The sequence below is a fragment of the Artibeus jamaicensis genome, unplaced genomic scaffold, assembly GCF_021234435.1.
Source record: "Artibeus jamaicensis isolate MK-2021 breed Jamaican fruit bat unplaced genomic scaffold, CSHL_Jam_final contig_391, whole genome shotgun sequence".
Lineage (NCBI taxonomy): Eukaryota > Metazoa > Chordata > Mammalia > Chiroptera > Phyllostomidae > Artibeus > Artibeus jamaicensis.
Genome location: NW_026521814.1, coordinates 22,806,530 through 22,824,800, shown reverse-complemented (window position 1 = coordinate 22,824,800; position 18,271 = coordinate 22,806,530). Strand labels below are relative to the sequence as shown.

The 18,271-nt window shown below is 36.0% G+C and overlaps 1 protein-coding gene across 4 annotated transcripts in view; it reads right to left on the bottom strand.

Annotated features, from left to right (window-relative positions):
* GULP1 (GULP PTB domain containing engulfment adaptor 1) overlaps positions 1-18,271 on the bottom strand; it is a 217,486-nt gene that overhangs the window by 40,840 nt on the left and 158,375 nt on the right. For all 4 annotated transcript variants that reach the window (XM_053665219.1, XM_037162974.2, XM_037162978.2 and 1 more), the window contains exons 5-6: positions 8,253-8,324; positions 1,495-1,593 (exon numbers count right to left, since the gene is read on the bottom strand). In XM_053665219.1, coding sequence (XP_053521194.1) covers positions 1,495-1,593; positions 8,253-8,324 — 171 coding nt within the window. The remainder of the gene's footprint in view (positions 1-1,494; positions 1,594-8,252; positions 8,325-18,271) is intronic.

Below are 18,271 nucleotides of genomic sequence, written 5' to 3'. Positions count from 1 at the left end.
TGCCAAAGTGATGCTCATGGTCTTATCAACATTAAGCAATACTTCTGAGGCACTGTGAATAAAGTGTTGTATTAGTTTTCTAGGGCTACCATAACAAAATATTACTGACTTGGTGGCTTAGATAACAGACATTAATTTCTTCACAGTTCTGGAGGCTAGGAGTCCAATATTAAGATGCCAGCAGGTTTGGTTTCTGCTCCAGTCTGTCTCAGCTTGACCTGCAGATAAGGTTGCCTTCTTGCTGTGTCCTCACGTGGCCTTTTGACTGTGCACACACATCTCAGTCTCTCCCTATTGTTGTAAGGACACCAGTTACCTTGGATTAAGGCCCCAGTAAGACCTCATTTAACCTTAATGACCTTAAATGCCCTATGTCCAAGGTCAGTCACATCAGGGGTTAGGACTTCCACTTAGGAATTTGGGGTGGAAACATTTCAGATCATAACAAGTACATACTGATGAATGTGAATCCAGAATATGTTCCACTCATATGTGGGATAGAAAACTAAAACTCAGACGCACAACAATGTGGTGGTTACCAGAGGGAAGGGGATGAGGGGCAGCACAAACAGAAACCGGGAACCAAATGTGATACAACATACAGATCATGTATCATAGAAATGTATCTTGAAACCTACACAATCTTCTTAACCAGTGTCATCCCAATGCATTTAATTAAACAATAGGTGAAAAAAAGAAAGCAGTATGTTTAACGAAAAAACAAACTCATTGGATTTGTAGGGGAGAAGGCTCTTAAATACAAGAAACTTAAGTTAATTCTATTATATGAGCAGAATTGTGTTCCCTCAAACTTCCTCACTTTCATCACCCTCATAACCTCAGAATGTGACTGTCTTCGGAGATAATACTTGAAAGAGGTGATTCAGTTACAATGAGGCCAGTAAGAGTTTTTTCCAATCTGATGGAAAATTGGGTACACAAAGAGACACCAGGGACCCGAATGCATAGATGACCGTGTGGAAGGGCAGCCAAGAGGGCAGCCACCTGCAATCCAAGGACAGAAGCCTCAGAGGAAACCAACTCCAGCCTGCAGAACAGCGAGAAAATAAATTTCTCTTGTGTGAGACATCAGGTCTGCGGTATTTTTCTGTTATGGCAGCCGTGGTCAAACAACACACGCCGGTTATGCCTAAGGGCCGTCAGTCCGTCCAGGGCACATTAAGAAACCACACACAGCTTTTGTCCCTTCCTGCAACTCTTTCACAGCACATGAAGGAAATTCCTAAATACAAGGCTCAATACTGTTAAATGCACTTAAAGTACATTATCCCAAACACAGGCTGAAAAACAGACCACTCGGAAAGCAATCCCCAAAGTTCATGTTCTCCACAAAAATCCTACAGAGTTTTAAATGGTCATTAACTGAGAGCTAAACAGTTCAAGTTGGTAACACATTTTAAGTATTTAGTAAAATAGGCATATAACTATAATTGAAGATTAGAGCACTTCTGACATTAAAAAAATAAGCCTTACCTTTGTTTTGGGTTCTAGAATTTTTACTCCATAAATTGATATTTGTAACTCAACTTTAGGGATTTTCTGGCCTTCGGATTTCTTGATATGTCTTGCAAACTACAAATAAAAAAATTATTCACAAAACTGTAATTGTTTCTATGAAAAATAAACACAAATATATATGGAGCTTGTCTTGTGTTGAACTTCCATTAAATTATTGCCCATTATAACTTTTTAAAAATAATATTTTATATGGACTTCTTTCATGATATTTTTAAAAACTGCTGTCATACCAGTTGAGACACGAAAACTCCTTGTGGGAAGATAAGCAGAGATCAATATTTTTTCCTGTGGGCCTTTCACTTTTGATACCGTTAGAGAACTTGCCTGACCAGTGTGGGACATGCCAACTTTGCCATTTCTGGGCCCTTCATTTGGTGTATGGGCTCAATCAAACCAATGAACACAAAGAGACAGGTTACCATATTCAAAGGCAAGCCAAGAGCTGAAGCAATTATCCCAGCTAAAACACAGGGCTCAGAATTAGACAACTGGACGAAGTCTAGAATGACAAATGTAGCGAGCTTCTTGAAAACATAAACTTTTAAAAATGCTCTCATGGTAGTATTTATTGTATCTTCTTATTGAACTAGTAAGTGTACATCAATGCTTGTAGGTTGTATTACAAAATCAAAAAGAAAATCAGAATAGTCACGTATTTAGTACACAGAATTGTTGCCTCTCTGCTAACTCTGCTGGGTTTAGTGCCAGAAAAAAAATTACAGGAGCCCAGTTAAATGTGAATACTGAACAATAACTAATTTAAAAAAGCCTTTTAATCTTAGAATACACATGCACACTCTCTATGTATACACACAAATACTACTTATATGCTATTTAGTGTAAGTATGCCCCATGCAATATTTGGAACACACTTATACTAAAAAAATTTTTTTATCGTTTAACTGAAATTCAAAGTTTATTGAGTGTTTTGATTTGCCTAGCAATGCTATTCTGTCCCTACCTTCCTTCTTTCCTCCCTCTCCCTCTTTCTTTTTAAGAAACAAAAACAAGAAGAAAAAAATTATTGAAAAGAATCGGATTTCTTACCCTCTTTTAGGGCTTCAAAATGTTATTTCCTTATGCAACATCTTTTCAGCATATGGATCAGCCTAACCTGACTGAACTAGATCACTCACAAGGCAGGGCCTCAGTTCTTTCCTGTGTGTCATATTTATTTGCATTGTGCATCTGTCTCTAATTAAGAACAGATGTGAAAGTACATGGCCTAGTTCAATCCCGGAGCAGAAAGTGGCTAAAGGTCTTTTTCTCTTTTCATGGCCTGCCATGGCACTGCCACGGAGAATGATGCACTTAATGCACACACAGATGCCTTGAGGTATCTGCCTCGATGTGTGTGTGGGGGGCAGTGTGCCATTTCTTTTATTTCCCTTTGTGTGGTATAAGTTTTTAGCTTGCTGTCTGTCCTGTTCTATAAATGTAATCAAGTTGGGTTTTTTTTTGTAACCAAGATTCTTACATTCTGCACATGAATCTGACTAATTTGTGCCACGTTAAGAAACGTGTTCTGTTTTGGTGAAAATCATTAAAAATGATCCCAGCTCTCACCCAAATCAAGAAGATCAATTTTGTTTCTTTTCCCTTCATGATCTCCTTCCTGCTTTGGCCTAATTAAAACAATTTGGGGATGCTCACATGTGAAGGCTTACAAAATAAATCCATCTGCATGAACACATCTGAACGAAGGCATTCCATCTTGGGCTGCACAAGCGTTCTGAGCTGGCTTCCCGGGATGTTCTTTTTCAGACACAGACAATGAGCAGTGGCTCTTGAGGCTTTTTCTACATCTGGACACAACAATTCCTGTGACCTCTTTTAGTTTCCAAAAAGTTTATCACAAATCAAACACTAATATTAAACTTGTCTTTTGAAATGTTTATTTTTTGCCAGGACAACGAAGGAAAGAAAGAATGAAATAATGAAGAAAGGAAGTAGGAGTGGGAGATATAAAAAAGAGAAGAGAAAACATAAAATGATACAAAGAAAAATAAACACGAAATATCTGATCTAAGGCTTGTGAATCCTTTTTGTCTGTTTCATCAGAATAAGTCATTGTGATCAAAGGTTCTTAGGTCACCCAATCCAATACTGTAGGAATCTGGTTTTACAGCTACCCCCCCCCAAATAACTCTTTTCTGCTACAAACAGATTTTTGGCATTAAAAAAAAATAAACTCCTCAGTTTTATTTTCGTGTCTTGCAAGGTTCAGCCTGGTTATTGGCCTTGACTGTTGCACAGATGTCGTGAGACACTTATGCCTAAGGTTACATTCACTCAATCTACATTTTAAATCACAGTACGATATTCTCTTTCAACCTATGGTTTCTGAAGTTTAAGATTGCTATATTCTATGGTCTGCATGCTCTAACTCTAAGTCTCTTTTCTTACTTATAGATCTCTTAACTGTGTTTCAAAACACATGTGGGAACTTGCATGTGGAAGTCATGCTCATCCTTTTTACTTATATTATAATCTTTCTGCTCCCTACCTACCACTTGAATGTTAATGTTTGAAGAGCCTGTTTGCAAATCTCTTGCCATTTTAGCTTCAATGGATTCATTTCTTGGTCATCCAGATAGTGATCTACCATTAGAATTTGTATATTAACAATCCAAAATAGTAATTATTTAAATCAGGCAAAGCCTCAGCATCCGGGGGGATACAACCAACGAACAAAAACGAGCCTTTATCACATAAAATGATGGGAAAGGATGATCTATTACTTGAAATACACAAAGTACTCAGTTAAATAAATGTGAGTGGTAAGTGGAACAACTAAAGAAGACTTAAAGATTTTCAATATCATCATGCAATTTCTATTCATTCCTCACAGGACTTTTAAAAAAGTGAAATCTAACTTTATTACTAAGGAAATGTATATTATTCATATTAGGCAAGAAAATTAATCAATTTATTACTTTGGGCCAAATATTCTGAGCTACTATTTCTCTTTGTGGTTCTTATATTTGTTTATTTTAAAGTGTCCCTATTAATGCAACGGGGAAATCTACTATGTATGTATATTTGTCATTAAATTAGGTCTAGCCATTTTATTAATTAAATGGCTGGTTATGGACAGAGCAGAGCCCCATGTCATGGCGTGCGGCTGTATTAAGAACACAGTGTTGCAGACCTGAGAGCTGCTGGTACTAGACCTGAAAAGCCCTCATCTGGTGACAGATGTTAATTAGACTTTCTGCGATCATAAAAACAAAAACAAAAGCAAAACGAAGTGTCATGTTAAACAGAGAAAGTGAAGTTGAACAAAAAACCCCTGCTGGACCACGATTGAGCATAACTTCAGGGTGATTCCCAAGAACACATTCCTTGCTTAGGATATAAACTGAGTCCTCTAAAATTTATACTAGTTGTACTCATAAAAATAAGTAAATACTATTAAAAATTAAACCCATTACAGCAACACTATATTAAATATATAAAAGTTTAAAGAGTTTTTACATTTTGGGAAAATTGGTACTTTCTTAAGTTTCAGGCTAAAAGAATCAAGAAATAGGTTTTTCTGAGAAACGCAGAACAGGAAAGTAAATATAAATAAAATATCTAACAAATAAAGTAAAACATTACACTGTAGTGGATAAAAAGCAGTCGGAATACATATGTTTAAGAAAACTAAGCAGCAAATTAAAATGGGGAACGTGTACTCAAAGTGGAGTTAATAAGCAGATTCCTTTATTTTTAGTGGAGCCATAGCGCCATCTTCTGGCCATTTCTATATGACACCAGAATTAAAGAAGAGCCATGATCTAAATACTCTTAACATCCTTTTGAGTTGTGGTCTCTGACAAACACAAAGAAATAAATTAAAAATACGTTAAAAATTGGTTTATTAATTCTCATTGGTTCCTGAATTATTACCTTCAGATATACCGTCCTGATCTACAAAATTTTTGCAATCAGCCGAGTAAAGATTGCTTTTTATATACATATTATTTTTCTGGAAGATACTTGAAATACAAGGTGACTATCAACTGGTTGTGCATTTTCAAACTATACCACCTAATATTTTTTCTTACTGTACATCGCAGCCCTTTCTTAACAGAGTATATTTGCGGATGTAACACCACACAGGAACTGCATAAAAAGTCTCACAAAAGTATGGGCTGGAGCAAAAGTAGGTTTACAGTTGTGAGTGCACAAAGCACAGAGTTCATTCTTGCACTTTTAAATTATTATATTATTTTCCATCCGAACAACCATAAAACTACTTTGTCCCACACTGTACATAAAAACTAGCTCTGTTTAGAAAGTATTCCATTTCAAATATCTCCTTACATTTTATGTAGCCATTATGTAATTGAATTCTTTTGGTTTGGGATTTGGGTTAACTAAATAAAGAACCTCCTAGGTATTAAGAGACATTAAGTATAAATGCCATTATTTTGTTACAAATATTCTGATTGTAGTGAAGTTGGACTCATGCCCAGAGTGTGAAACATACTAAATGTTGAAATAGAATCTTATTCTAAATGTTATCCATAAACTGTGAGACTTTTAAAAATCTCCATTAGTACTTTAAAGTATTGGCCAAAAAATAGAAAGTCTGAATCATTACCTAATGAGTAGTGGAAAGAAATGGTTGGCTAGCTTTCTTCCCAAGTGGGAGTGATAACATCTTGGGACCTTTTAGCATATTTACTTATAACATTACATAAAATATATGCATATAAAGTGAATAAAAAATTGTCCACTTTTATTTCTTCACCCAGAATACAAGACATCCCACTTAAGTTTTCCCTCCATTTAAACACTCAGAATCAGCCTGGTATGACATCTCAAAGCAAAACAATTGTCCATGACTTTATCTAATACAATCTGAAGCCTAACTCTTCTAATCTAACTAGAGTTGGAGAAGAGCTGTTTCTCAAAAAAAAAGTGACAGCAGCTACAGAGAATAACAACTGTATAAACAAAGTCAGTCCTTACTTAATGTCGTCAACAGGTTCTTCGAAAAATGGCGAGACAATTAATAATGGAACCAATTGTACCATAGACTAATTGACCGAAATAAGAGTTATGTTCCTGTGGAATCTCATCAATGTTATAACAAAACAACATTAAATGAAGTGACGTTACTAGAGGACCTGTGGTTGTAGTGGTATGTTAGATTTTCTTAAGATAAAGATGAGAATTCTGATGGAGGCAGCTAAGTGTTCAATGATGAGTGGATAGATAAAGAAAATATGGTGTGTGTGTGTGTATTGTTCAGCCACAAAAAAAGAAGGAAGTTTTGCCATTTGAGACATGGATGAACCTTTAGGGCATCAGACTGAAGTGTCTGCAAGGAAACATGAATACTGTATGGTTTCATATGCAGAATCTAAAAGAAAAAATTGATTGATGGAGACAACAGATCAGTGGTTGATAGAGGCAGGTGATGGGAGGCGAAAAGAATGTATACGGGTAGTAAAAAGGTACAAACTCCAAGTAAAAAATAAGTAAGTCCTGGTGATATAACTTACAACATAGTGACTACAGTTGAAAATAATGTATTATATATTTGAAAGTTGCTAAGGGCATAGATTTTAGTTTTCATCCTAAGAAAAAAATTCTGTGTGGTGATAGATGTTAACTAGATTTATGGTGATCATTTCACAATGTACACAAATATCTAACTATTATATTAAAACTAATGTAATGTTACGTGTTAGTTTTATATCAATATATGAGATGAGAATTCTGCTGAAGGAGATTTTCAAAATCTTGCTTTGAGTGAAAACAATGTCCCTTAGGATTGGGTACAATTAGAAAAGACATGCTAAGATGTGCAACATCTTACATAAGATTTTCTCAGGAAGCTGACTGATTGCGGGCATGTGAGGTTGCTTCCTCAATGCCCCTTTCTGTTCTTGGTCTCACCAGGCCCCGTGTCCGCTCATGGACACGGTCAGATCCTCTCGGATTTGCCGTTAAGCCAGCTTTAACCTACAGCATCACTGCACAATTCTACTTTGGAAGCAATTCTAACTTCGCACTTGTTTTTTTAACTGTCATAGATTGAATTTATTGAGGAGTTATTATGTACCAAGATTTCATATATTTCCTTTAGTCATTTTTTAAAATTTTTCAGTTACAGTTTACATTCAATACTATTCTGTATTAGTTTCTGATGTAAGCATAGTGGTTAGACGGTCATGTGCTTTAGAGAGTGGTCCCCCCATTATTTCAAGTACTCACCTAGCCACATACACAGTGATACAATACTATTTACCATAGGCCCTGTGCGGTAACTTACACCCTTGTGACTACTCTGTAACTACCAATGAGTACGTCTTAATGCCTTCACCTTACTTCACACTTACAACTGAATATGATATTCTAACTATTAGAGATAATTGTTACACCGTTACTAGTTACTGAGTTAGGGCATGAGTCCACAATGTCCAAGCAAAGCAAAGGCAAGCTACCGAATGTCAAAACTTATGAAATATTGCCATTACAGTTTTTGCTATGTATGAGAAATTACACTTAGAAAAATATGAAGTATGCCATATTGAGAAAAAATTATGTGTACACACTTATTACTGAATTGTTTTCCTTTGTCTTTTGACATTTATTCATTAGCCCATTTTTAAAAGGGCAAAGCTATATCTGCTACAAAGTTATTCATGCTTTGAATTTTCATTACTCTACTGACAGACTAAGACAGGATCATTTATGCAAAGGGCTCTCCCTACCTTTAGTTTTCTTACAGCATCTCGGACCACTTCCGTTCCTTTGGGCTGCTCCACTTCCGTGCTGCCAAGAAACTAAAAATTTTCATCTGTGAGACACAGGCTTTACTCCATTATACATCATTAAATCATTTTCAAATATAGCATGGTATAACAGAAGGATGAAATAGTAATGCAAATCCAAAACCTAATTAAACAGAAAACTTATTAATTTATATTATTTTGAATCATAGGAAAATGTCAAGCTAGTCAGCAAAAGACAGATACCATATGACCTCTCTTATAACTGGAATGTAATGAACAAAATAAACTAACGAGAAAAACAGAACCAGAGACATGGAAACATGGAGCAGACTGATGGCTGTAGGAGGGGAGGAGGGAAAGGGGAGAAGGAAGAGGAAGGGGCTTGTCAAAGAATGAGTCTGAATTCCTCATGGACTTGGACGAGGGGGAGGGGACTGACTGTGGCAAGAGAGGTCGGCTGAGTGCAGGGAGGAAAAAAGGGAAAAAGGAGTTGGGACAACTGTAATAGAATAAACTATAAAAATGTTAAAAAGTCAACATATTATCTAATCACATAAACTTATTATCTGAAGATTTTTTAATGCATGTTCCTAAATATTTTACATGCAGGTGTTTACTAGAAAGAAAAAAGATACGTCACTGAGCCCAAAGGAATAAAGTTGACTTCAAAATTTAAAATTTAAAACATATTAAAAATGAAATAGTTATCTGTAAATTCAAGGCATATAAATGGATCTTATTTGCTGCTGTATTTAAATGTCAACAGTGCATTTTAAGATATTGATATGGTTAACTAGAGTTTATAACCTCAAATAACCATTTTTGTATTTTTTCCAATTACGACACTGACACTCAGTATAGTATATTTAAAGTACAAACTTTTAAAATGCCCAATATATACTATTCACCAAAGCTATGAGCTAAAGTACACTAAAAAATAAAACACACATGATCTACAGTTTTACTATATTTGCAAATATCCCTGAAGGATTTTGGTTAAAAACTGGTCTATCAAAAGTTTCATAATAATTAATGCATTGTACCCTGGGTGGTGTGGCTCAGTGCACTGAGTGTCGGCCTGCAAACCAAAGAATCACTGCTGGTTCCATTCCCAGTCAGGGCACATGCCTGTGTTGTGGGCCAGGTCCCCAGTAGGGGGCGTGGGAGAGGCAACCACACATTGATGTTTCTCTCCCTCTCTCCCTCCTTGCCCATCTCTCTACAAATTAAATAAATAAAATCTTTTAAAAAATAATTAATTTATCCTAAAGAGACATAATACCTCCTAAACAGAAGTCCAATATCATAAAATACTCATGAGCATTTAGAATTGGAATGTGGGTATTTTACTCTATAAAATATTTCTATGTAAATAGCAAATTATCATTAAATTCATTAAGTATCTATAGTTTCACACTTTCTTGTTACACACTACCAATTATACCACCAAAGTGAGTCACAAATTCATCACTTCTTATATAAATAGATGTGTGTGCATACACTTTACAGCAACTGATTAAGTACAGTCCTTTTTTTGTATTAGCTCACAAAATAGTAATGCTATAGTATCTTTTAAAACCACATTTAGACCTTTCCTTCTTAAAAAAATAGCAATAACAACTAAAGAAATTAGACTTCCCATTTTCCAGTTGGGCTCTTTGTATAACATGATTGAGAAGTATCCAGGAAGCAGGTTGAAATATAAAATGTGGATTTCTCGATCAAACCAGCATCGTTAAGGGTAGGTCTAGAAAATTATGTTTATAAAAGCATCACAGGTGTTTCTTTGTACTAAAGTCTAAGGAACAGCATTAGAAACTATTTAAAGGTCAGGAAGACTGTAGAAGGCAGATACAAAAGGTGAGCTCAAAATACAGGAGATAAGCATTAAGGCAAAAAAAGTTTTGCTACTCAGTTTCTGTAATTCCTAATACGCTCAAAGTATACCAAACAACTGTTACGAGGATCTACATACAATATCATCAGGCACTTTGTTTGCCCAACTGAGACTTCAAGTTTGTTGTCCAGGTCTGTAAAAAACCCACCAAAATTAATGGAGAAATTCTCAGCTTAAGAGGAACTCAAAACCAGTTACTAAGATGTGGGAGACAGCCAAATCTATTCCCAACACTAATATACCTGTCACATTTCTTCTATGTCAAATGAGTACATTCGACCTTGACTACTATTTGATAGTGTCACATGGGACCTTTAAACCTAGATCAGTGCCTAGGAGTCTAATTTAATTGGTCTGGGGCAGAACCGGGACATCTGTGTATTTGAAAGCTCCCCAGGCGATTTTAATATGCCATCGGGTTTGCAAAGCACTGCTTTAGGTCATCCAGAAAAGATAATGGATTCAAGTGAGAGGAAGGGAGTTAGCAAAATACCGGCTACTCAGTTCTGAGTAAACCCATGGGGTGAACTCTTACTCTCAACATCGTTGAATTTATCATTGAGAGATTCCCCACGAGTGGGTGGTGTAGTGCCCATGGGAATGGGGGGCCAAGGCAGGCTCTTTATTTGTGTTCCTCATCTAGAAGAAGGAAGTGCCTCAAGTGTCAATAACAGGCTGTAAGAGTAACTGGAAATATTTACAGAAAGAATGTTCATAATTCAGCAGAAATGTCATGAGTCATAAGTGTTATATGTAAATAGGCCATACGGGAAAATTATGGAAGAACTCCAAGTACACTCTAAATGAAAAAACCTCTTGCTGTGCTCCAGGAACCTTTTAATATGTTTCTATCACACGGGTTTTAATTAAAACATCTGAGCAATGAAACACAGAGAGAAGCCTTGGATGATGGTGGGAATTAAACCACAGAGACACTTCATATGGAGCTTACGAGCTAACTCAATTTTGCTATGCAATGTTAGGTGACCTAAATAGAAATGATTTTACAACTGAAAAGTAGATTATTTCTTATAATATTTTCTGTGGTTTTAAATAATGAGAGTCATCATGATACATACATTAAATTATTCATATTTGTACACACTCCATGTGTATCTACATTCAATATTTATAAAACTCTTAAATATGATGCAGCACCCTGGAATAAACGCAAGGCTTAGGCTCTGTAGATGTTAGAGAAGTCACTTAATCGGCCTTATCTCACTTTTGAAAAATGAGAATGATAACATGCTCTTCTTTCCTTACAAAATTTTCTGATGATCAATTACAATAGGAGGCAAAAGAAAAACCCTCTGTAAATCACAAAGTGTTTTATAATTAGGAGGGATGGCCACTCCTGTATTCAATGATTTAATGGATACTCCTGGTACCTGCTCAGCAATCCTTAGATCCGTTTTGTCAGCCCTGGGCCCACGGTCCCCATGCTTGGCTGGTAATGGCGCAATTCAAGACCTTCAGAAGACCTTTGGGCAATGAGGTCACTTTGCTGGTACTGACAGCTGGAAATTCCTGGGAGTTTTTGCTTCGCTCATATCACCACATTCTTTAGCCCATGACTGGTGTGGAAGTACGGAGTCCCAGCCCATTTGCTTGGAGCTGGGGAAAACTCTGTGATCTAATGCAGAGCTTCCCATGGAATCGGGTGAGGCTGGGCTCCCTCCACCTGACACTGGGCTCTTCCTTAACTTCTTCCCTTTGCCTGCCTGCTTTCCCACACCTGTACTGGTTGCTCCTAGAAGTGCTCTTTTAATAAATCACTTGCACCCCGATCTTTGTCTTGGTGTCTAATTCTGAGAGAAAATGATATAAGACAGTGTTAAATGCTTAAATGCTTATATTCAGGGACATGCAATCTAGGATACAAACCCACAAAGAACTGAAATACTTAAAAAAAGTCTTGCATAGGACTTAGAAGTAGGACTTTGGTTTTCATCTTTTCCCTCTCTGCCTGGTACCTGAAGGATGAAAGACAATATGGAACCGAATCACGCCATGGCCAAGGGATTCATCCATCCCATCCCAACCGGGTTGTTAACTAGCCAGAGGAACAAGGACTGAGGGCTCTGGACTGCAAAATGCTAGGCCTGGCTGTCATCAGAGGTGAGGCGTTTTGCTAAAACGAAGAAACTAAGCCACGTCCACATGTGAAACTGGAAGCCACTAGACCCTTCCCAGTCTAGCTCTCAGGAGACTGGCTGCTAGTCTTCTGAGGCTCCAGCTAGGATTCTTCTCTAGGCAAAGTAGCAACCTGCTTTGATATCTCCCCTAGGTGATTCTGATGCATGTGTAAGTGCGAAAGCCATGTGTTCTAGGTTATTCAACATCAAACCAGATAAGGAGTTCTAAAGATACAGAACAGGAGAAAATGAAGAAAGAAAAATATCCAACACTTCTCCAAAAATAAAGGTATGGATTTTCAGATTAAAGAATTTAAGATTATACCACTGTAATGAGTGGAAACCCACATACAAAAGCACAATACATTAGGTTCATCATCAACACATTACAGATCATAAAAGATCCCGGAGAGAAATAGGCAAAGAAACAAATAACCCCACAAAAGACCAGGAATATGAATGACATCAGAGTTTACATCAGCAATAACAGAAGAAAAATAACCTCAAATTCTAAGAAAAAATAATTTCAAATTCCAAAGAAAACTAACTTCAAATTCTAGGGCAAAAGGATGACTTACAGCCAAGTTTCCATGTTGTGAGGGAAGAAAAATATGCACTGAGATATGGAAAGGACCAAAAACTTTACCTTCTATGAGTCAATTCCCAGTAAGAAGTTAAAATTAAACAGAAGAAAAATGGAACCCGGGAAATGGGAGCGACAACAGGGCGGAGTTGTTAACTACTGCAAACATGACAAATCAGGGCACAGCAGCCCAGCAGGGTATCCCAGAAGGAGACGAAAGTGACAAAGAAACACAGAAGAGTTCCAAGGGGGCTGCAGCGAGGGAAACTTGGGAGAAGAGCTCGGAACATTACGCTTTTTCCTTTATGAGCCTTGGGTAAACAGCTGACTGCCTGAAATGAACACGGATTACTTTGATAAAATAAAAATTAAATTAAGCCTCCAAATGATAAGTTAATGTTGCACATATTCATTTTTTTCTTTAAAAAAAATTGTTGAGTATTTACTGAGTCAAGCACTTACTAAGTGGTGGGTATATAGTAGGAGAAATGTCTGTCAATTCAGAGAGGTAGTTACAGAATAGCCATGGGAATGTAAAGTACAGTATAGGAAATGGAGCAGCCAATGATCTTAAATGCATAACCTGTGGACATGAACAATGGTGGGGGGATTGCCTGAGGGAGTGGGGGGTGCTGGGTGGAAGGGGGCAAAAGAGGAAAAACTGAGATGACTGTAATAGCATAATCAATACAATATAATTTAAAAAAATGAAAAGGACCCTGTCTTCATGGAGTTTAAATTTGAGTGTGTGTTATCAATATTTCTGTGTTTTTTTCTTATGTCTAGATCACAGACAGATTTATAATATATCTTAGATGGCATAAGTAAAAATAACACAAGTAATACATCTGGAATGGATAGAGTGTGAAAATATTTAAAATAAAGTGATCGGGAAAGCCCTGTCTAAAAAGGTGACATTTTAATAGAGACCTGAATGAAAGGAAGAAATGAAACATATACTCAAACATATTGAGGTTAAAAGTCTCTGATGTGTCAGCTAGATAAGTAGACTCACAACTGGGTGTGCAAAGTGCAGCCTGGGGAAGCAGAACTCTGGGTAGAGGGTGTGGATGAGGGAGACCCTGTCCCTGGGATCTCAGTGGAAGGCCTGAGAGGTAGAGACGAGTTCCAGAGTCCTGCACCCTCAGGCAGCTGCCAGGTTTGGGAGGCGGATGAGAGAAAGTAATGCTGTCAAGAGGAACGAGGTAAGTGTTCAGGGAGATGGCAAGGGGAATCAGAACGATTACATCATTAATGCTAACGGAGGTTGGTAATGCAAAAACTAGAATAAAATTTTTAAAGCGAGGGAGAGAAATACTCATTGAGGTTGTAGGATTAGCAAAGAAAATTATTAGATGCTGGTGCTGTTCAGAATATAAAATGGCACAACCAGTCTGGAAGGAAGATTGATCAGTTTTAAAGGTAAATATGGACCTATAAGTCAAAAACTGCACCTTTTTGAGTATTTATCCCACAGAAACAAAAACTTATGTTCACACAAATATTCAGCCACCAATGTTCGTAGTACATATATACATATTTTAATTATTATTGTTGTTTTTCAGTTACGGTTGTTCCACCTTTTTCCAGTTGCTGTTTCCGGTACCCCGGCCACCTCACCATCAATCCCCACCCCAGTGTCTGTGCAGTGAGTCCTCTGTTCACATTCCTTGACTCGCCCCTTCCCCTCCCCTCTGAGCATTGTCAGTTTGTTCTTTATTTCAATGTCTCTGGTTCTATTTTGCTCATTTGCTTGTTTTGTTAATTAGGTTCCATTTATGGGTGAGATCATATGGTATTTGTCCTTCACTGCCTGGCTTCTTTCACTGGACATAATGCTCTCCAGTTCCATCATGGCAGATATAATTTAAATAGCCAAACATTGGAAACAATCCAGATATCCTCCAGTGAGTGAATGGCTACACAAGTAGTAAGTAGTATATCTACACTATGGAATACTACTCAGCAATAAAAATCAATGAATTCTTGTCGCATAAAACAACTTGAATGAATTTCAAAGGAATTATGCTGCATGGAAAAAATCAATCTCAAAAAGTTTCTTTTTGGGGGCGGTATCTGCCTAAGCAAAAAATAGATGTTTTAATTTTTATATTCTCCTAGAAAATGGGACAGTGGTATGTTTAACGATTTGAACTGAGTAAAAATAATTGTCTTTATGTTTAAGCAACTTTACATGTTAGCTCCTCCATGTGGCAGAAAGAAATAACAATAATGAGGAGAGAGTACAATGTATCAAACTGTTTTTGATTTGTACCTGTAGATTCAGAATCATATTTTTCAGTGTGGTGAAGAGCAAATAAAAAAGTTATGTGCTTTGTGGCAAGTGATAGTAGTTGGTGCCATTTTTTGTTACTTTAAGTTTTCAAACTTTTATCAATTATTTTTCTTTATAGCCTCAAAAAGGCAACAGTCATTTCAGTACATTTTGGGTGGGAAAGATTAGACATTAGACAAGTGTGTCCAATACAAGTGTGTGGCTTGCACAATTGTAAGCTTGTGCTTTGATGCTCTGCAACAGAATTTGTTTGCTTATGAATAAACTCTAGCATTTTAATAATAACAAATGTTTGCTACAATTAATTGAAAAACTACAAAATGTATTAATGAAAAAGCTATTACTTCATAACCAAGAAGTAGCCATTATTGAAAATATAATTTTCTATCTTTAAAGTCTGTTACAGTAAAAGTAATTTGTCAAAAAGAATTAAGCTAACTTATGCAAACAAACAAAACTTCTTAAATTACTGTATACGATTGACTGATTTGGCATTACTGTGTGTGTGTATGTATATATATTTAATTTTGACTGCTAGCTGAGTTATTAAAAGGGCTTATATTAAAACATTAATATGACTCTTAAACTATATGGATAGATAAGAAAGATAGTCTAAGTACAAAAAGCATGTTCAGAATATATTATACTATGAAAAGTAAAAAGACAGCAATCAAAAATATTTTGTGTATTCCTAGTCTGTATATTGATAGGTATGACAATATGGCACATATTTAAACAAATTTCACAAATGATAAAAATGCCTTTTAAAAACTTTTGACAAATACAGAAAAAAATTCTAATACTATAAAAAGCTAGTTATATATTCATACAAACATTCCAACCTATACATCTCTCTGCTCAATGCACTTGAATACATAATAGATGTACTCACAACAGGTATTTTAGAGACTGCAGTTTGCTAAAATTAAATACACAAAAACATCATTAAATCCACTATTATATGCAAGATGCTTAGAGACTTCTTCATTTAAAATGCTAATATGATATTTCAAGTTTAGCTTAATACTTTCCAAAATTTCCACACCTATTTTTCAATCAATTAAAATGACAAAGATTTTAAAAAATGAATTTCAGGTGATGTCTGTATTCATTTATTCTATTTCTCTGATTATATTCCTGGCAATAAGCATTTTGCAAAAACCTGAGTTAAAGTCTGAGGAATCCACCTCTACATTCAAACGTTACTCAGAATTTGCCTGTTCTTTTTCCATGTTAAGGTTAGTTTGTTCATGACTTGCTCCTTTGCCAGTAGAGAGCAGTGTCGGCCATCTCATGGACTCATTCACGATACCTGATTTGCTTGCTTCCTCAAATGCTTAATCACTCCATGAATAATGTAGGATGTTAATTTTTAAAATGTCAGATTAATAACCATTAAAATAATTAACTAAAGAGTTACTAAGCCTAACTGCTATGAAATTTGACACTATTTAACATAACAAGAAGCTGATTTACAATGGAAATAAATGTAGTACATGTTTTATTTACATCTAACTCAAAATATGCCAATTTTATGTAGGTAATATGTTCTCTACACTATTATTTTAAATATTAAAGGACAATAATTTCTACTGTTTACAACATAAAAGTTCCATCTAACATCAAGTTTAAATAACTATTGGTAGCATAATGACCAATGAATATTCTAATGAAAAAATCATTAAAAAATCATTAAAAAAATAATCAGGTATGTCTCTATCGTTGTAGCCAAAATTGCAGAGCCTTATATAGGATGGGGCTATTCTCTTGGTGTTAACTTGACTGTCTATGTGTTGAAAAATAAAAAGGTATTGAAACCTTCTAGCTACTCAACTGCACAAGTAGATAAGCCATATAGGAGTCAGCCAATTTAATTTTTATAGTCTTCACTTGGCTGACTTGTGATGCCACAGTGCCAAGCAATACGGGAAAAACCATTAAAAAAAAGCACATCGTAATAGTCTATTTCTTTAAAAAAAAGAGTCAGAATCAATCAGGTTTGAACCTATTACTTGATTGCCAAAACCATAATCCTGAAAAAATATAATTAAAATAAATCCACCAAAAAGAAAAGTTGTACTTCAAATTTGAAACTAAATACTCTACAGGTTATCCTTTAAAGGAGGGCCAAAAAAAACTGGACCGAGATAATTGTGAGGGGCTCAGTACTGAGAAGTCTACATTTTGTATTTGATTTGATATTTAGATTTTTGTTTTTATTATAGTAACTTTGTAATAAATTGCATCTGTTCTTATTTTATGTGAATATGGTCTGAATTATTTTAATAGGCTCTTGCTTTTAAAATAAGACTTGAAAGTTAAAGCCAAAACTATGCTACTTACTAGAACCAAGAAACTGTGCTCACTGCCCATTGTGCAAGCAAGGGTCTCACAAGCAGGGCTTTGAATCACATGGTCCCAGGAGGAAGGGGCGAGTTCTTGTCCAGCCCCAGAGCCGACCCCTCCAATGGTCACGCCTCTTTCACCTCTGAGGAGTGAGACAGGTGGACTAAAGAACAGGCCATCCACTTGTATTATTTTAAATAACAATATTACAAAAATAAATAAACCCAAATTATACAGAAAACTAACATGGGCTTTGGAGCAAGACTGCCTTCACGATCCATTTTCTCATCAGAGAACCACATGATCGTGCACTGTGGAGATATCCTCATTAAAACCTATTATGTTATAGATGTAGAACAAGGGACCAGAAAGGCGAAGTGACTTCTCAAGGCCCTGAAGCTTGCTAGTAGCAGAGCTTGGGCGGGGATTCTGGCTCAACTAATTTTCAGACACAGACTCTATTCTTTTTCTGGGGGGGGGGGAGATTTGACACCTTAAATAAGACAGAAATAGAAGAAAAGATAATACAGTATAAGGAATATATATATTAATGATTTATACCACATTCATTTGGCTAATTATGACTTATATGTTCTCTCTCCTATGAGATATGCTTAAAATCTATGGGAATAAAGGATATTTGGTTGGCTTTACAGTTAGGTAATCTAAGTTTCCAAATACCATTTATTTACTTAACATCCCAGGGCCTCAGTTTCCTCACTCGCAACAGAGGAGTAA